A 4,180-nucleotide genomic window follows, 5' to 3' on the forward strand; every position below is an offset into this window, starting at 1 on the left:
CCGAGGGCGGGGCTCTGCCCGCCGCCTCCCCGGAGGAGCTGGCCTTCGAGGCGGAGGTGGAGTACCACGGGGGTTTCCACCTGGCCATCGACGTGGACTTGGTCTTCGGCAAGTCCGCCTACCTGTTCGTCAAGCTGTCCCGGGTGGTGGGGAGGCTGCGCTTCGTCCTCACCCGCGTGCCGTTCACCCACTGGTTCTTCTCCTTCGTGGAGGACCCGCTGATCGACTTCGAGGTGCGCTCCCAGTTTGAAGGGCGGCCCATGCCCCAGCTCACCTCCATCATCGTCAACCAGCTCAAGAAAGTCATCAAGCGCAAGCACACGCTCCCGAGTTACAAGATCAGGTGAGGGGCGGGGGCGGGGGCCTTGCTGGGGGGGCCCGGGCTGGGGCTGCCAGCGGAGAGCGGGAAGGGCCACGGCTTCTCCCCAGCTCCCGCTGGTCCAGGGGTCTCCCCAGCCCTGGGCAGAGCCCTAGATCAAGGCCATGGGCGCACGCCTCTTCCTGGAAGGGCACTCCTGTGGGCTGGAAACCCCTTTGCGTGTCCTCGGGAGCGCACGGTGCTGTCAGTGTGGGCGGAAGCAGCATATGGAGGGTGGAAGGGAGGTCAGGCCGCCCTCGTCCCCAGGAGTTGGCTCTGGGGCTGTTGAGAAACTGTATGTGGTTGCTGCGTTAAGGCCACTTTGCAGCATCGCCTCAGCCACGTTGAGAAATTGTTCCTGGTCACAAAGTGCGGCAGGAAGAAGGTGCTGGTGCCCCGGACTGTTATGTTTGCCACTGGCAGGCCTCTTGCAATGACAGCTTTCAGGGCAGAGGGTAGTGGCTTGTCCAGGAAAGCGAGTTGGGAGACGTATTGTCGTTCTCCGTTCATGTTGTATGAATGTTACCTGCCCTTTGGGGGTCGGTTCTGTAGCACAGACCCACGCTCTGCCCCGCATGTGTCACCCCTGTGGCTGTGAGTTCCTCTCACAGGACCTGACTCACCCTGCAGGTAGTATTTTCGTGCTAGGTAGTGATTTCTAACTTTTAAAGCTCCCCTGTTTCTGGTGGCTTCATTTTATGTAGTATACTGTGTTGATTAATGGACAAGGTTTGTTTTTGTGTGTTTGGTGTTTTGGGTTTTTGTTTTGGTTTTTAATGCTATAGGGAGAAGTGGAAAGGAAAAGGAAGTTTTGTAGGGCCACACTTTGGTCTGGAAAGGATTGTTGTTGTTGGAGTATAAAGTGTCATGCATGGCTATTTCTTCTAAAAAATGGCTGAATATTTAATTTCACTTTCTGTCCTTTAATTTTGTGTTCATTAAAATGTTTGACTTTTTTGGGTTTTGTCCTTTATCATAAAACTAGAGGCCCCGTGCACGAAATTTGTGCACAAGGGGAGGGGGCAGGGGAGAGGGTCCCTCAGCCGGGCCTGCACCCTCTCACAATCCTGACCGCTCATTCCTAACCCGCTCACCTGCCTCATCGCCCCTAACCACTTGCCTGCCTGCCTGATCGCCCCCACTGTGGGGGCTTCATCCAGGACATAGGGAATGACATCGGAAGGTCCTCCACCTGTCCGGCCTAATTAGCATATTACCCTTTTATTATTATAGATTATGTCAATCTGGTATTTGCCCTACCTAGTGCTGTTAGTGGAAGTTGCCTATTTCAATCTAGATCACTAATTTTCTATCACTCTCAAGCATCAGTGGCCCGGATAATTCAGAAATATTTTATGTTTGGGTTTAGGATGGGTTATTGACCTGTGTATGTTGCAGATTTCCCTTACTAATTATGACTTGTTTCAGGCTAATAGCCCAGAGTAACAGCTTAAAACTACAACGATCAGGTAGCAGAAGTTTACTATATTATGGAAATATTTCCATAGATTTGCAGAGGATGGTGAACTGGTTGTTCACCGTGTTTGATTTCTTGTTCTGTGAAGTTGAACATAGTTTATGGAACCTGCTTTAAGCTCTGGAACATAAGTGACTAAATTATAAATGAGTTCTAGTGTTTAAGTAGTGAGAGGTTTATAGTAGTGTGAGGCTAAGAAAGTCATGAGAAAACTTTTTGCAGATTTTGATATTCTATCATAATATTGATGCTGATATTTTCTGGGCAACTCAGGTAATAAAAATTTGACTTATTATTTGGGGGTTATTTGCAGAATAGTCAGTATTTGACTTATTATTTGGGGGTTATTTGCAGAATAGGTTTTTTTTAAAACTTAGAATTCAGTTAAATCTGAAGGAAATTATGAGTAGGAGTTATGAAGCCATTAATAGTAGGTCTATTACTTTGAAGGAACTTTATCATCTATCATTGAATAGCCTCACCATTTGAAATACAGCTAAATTGCTTTCATTTACTTTATCTGAAGGATTTTTAAAAAACAGCATGCATTTGGTTATGTATATTTCAACTTTTAAACCTTAAACATTAAATGATCACCTCCAGAAATGTACACATTTGTGTTCTTTGTATTAGAAGGCATTTCAAAGATCAATCAGTAATTACTGCACAGAATGTATTACTCAATCTGTAACTATTATTGTACACCTACTATGTGCTTATTGTTCTAGGTGCTGGGGCTTCAATACTAAACAGCCTCAACCTTTGTGAAGCTTGAATTAGCTATACTTAGTAAGATTTAAACTACAATCTGATTGATGGGGTTGAAGTCACAAGGAAATTGATTTTAGTTTAGTAAGAGAAAAATATAGAAGTGTGAGGATAAAAAGAACTGTTTTGAGGAATGTTGAGATCTCTTGTCTGTGCAGCTGTTCTACCAGAAGTTTTTAAACTGTTGTTGTGGATGGATTCAAGTTTCAGCTAAGAGAATGAATTAAAACATAGTTAAGATGTATAATAATTCTCATAATGAGAATTAAAGTATCTAGTGTTTATTCTTTTTTTATAGATGAGGGAATAGTGCTCAGAGTAGTTAAATAACTTGCTTAAAGTCACACAGTTGTCAAGTGGTGAAATCCAGCTCTGATAAAGCCAGGCTGCCTTTATCTTAAACTCTACCACCTTGTTCACAAGGGATTACATCTTTGGGCACTGCCCCATATAGCATTTCTTTTTTAATCCAGCAGATTTTGTTTCCAAATAGAAGGTCTTGCTAGTTTATCCTTTTTAACCACCTAATCTACTTAGTAGAGCTAAAACAGTAAAGAAAATTGTACTGAGTCTTAGAATCCTTTGGCACTGTTATTATATATTATGTAACAGAAATAACTTGCCAGTTAACATTGTTGTCACTGCTTCCCTCTGTTTGTTTTTCCATTTTCATGTTGTTAAGGGAAAGGTGTCCCATCAGGATGGCCAGTTCCTGATATCTCATCTAGAGATGCGAAGGAGCTCAACTGGTGCTAAGGACCCAGCTGATTGACACTTCATTTTACCCAATTAACACAGTTTGTAAAACATTATATTTTTTTAAATGAGTTTTAATATATATACATTTTCTACATATTATAATTCTAATTTACTACTATAACTCTAAATTCAGCCACCGCAATACTAATTATTTTGATTTTTTTTCTAAAAATGTGTATTTTAAAATAGTAAATTAAAGTAGTGGCCGTTTTACAAAATTAACCCAAAAATTTAGTCTTCATGGAGACTACATGGAGAATCTGTCTTCAACATGAAATGTGAGTATAATAGTCCTAGGGTGTTTAAGATCTGGGATGCAAATATTTGAACTTCTTACTGAGGCTTCTGGTCTTAGGGTATTCTTGCTGTGTAGCTACCACTGGTTACATACTGTAAGGCCAAATTCAGTTTGCAGATACATTTTATTTGGCCTGCACTGTACAGTGTTTTATTGTTTGTTTGTTTCTTAATTGCCAACATTTGAAAATGGAAGTTTTTCCTGATTTGAATTTCTGGCTTCTCTTATGAAAAATTGGAAGATCTTGTGGCATCAGGACTGCATTCCTCATAGCAATAACAGGATGGAGAGATGGAGGCTAATAGCTGCAGGAAGCTTTAAACATCCTATATAATAAAAGGGTAACATGCAAATTGACTGCAACAGCAGAACCACTGGGAATGACTGGTCACTATGACACACACTGACCACCACGGGGCAGATGCTCAATGCAGGAGCTGCCCCCTGGTGGTCAGTGCACTCCCACAGGGGGAGCTCTGCTCAGCCACAAGCCAGGCTGCCAGCTGCCAGCACAGCAGTG

At 43.0% G+C, this 4,180-nt stretch overlaps 1 protein-coding gene and 1 long non-coding RNA gene across 2 annotated transcripts in view; both read left to right on the forward strand.

Moving 5' to 3' along the window:
* Positions 1-163: 163 nt before the first annotated feature.
* Positions 164-4,180, forward strand: part of LOC102248079 (PDZ domain-containing protein 8) — a 32,087-nt gene continuing 28,070 nt past the window's right edge. The window contains exon 1 of the mRNA XM_014550571.1: positions 164-343. Within this exon, the coding sequence (XP_014406057.1) occupies positions 261-343 (83 nt within the window). The 5' untranslated portion in view covers positions 164-260. The remainder of the gene's footprint in view (positions 344-4,180) is intronic.
* LOC106728391 overlaps positions 3,212-4,180 on the forward strand; it is a 16,082-nt gene continuing 15,113 nt past the window's right edge. The window contains exon 1 of the long non-coding RNA XR_001364691.1: positions 3,212-3,640. This is a non-coding gene — a long non-coding RNA (uncharacterized LOC106728391). The remainder of the gene's footprint in view (positions 3,641-4,180) is intronic.

Source organism: Myotis brandtii, unplaced genomic scaffold (genome assembly GCF_000412655.1).
Source record: "Myotis brandtii unplaced genomic scaffold, ASM41265v1 scaffold604, whole genome shotgun sequence".
In the NCBI taxonomy this organism is placed as follows: Eukaryota; Metazoa; Chordata; class Mammalia; order Chiroptera; family Vespertilionidae; genus Myotis; species Myotis brandtii.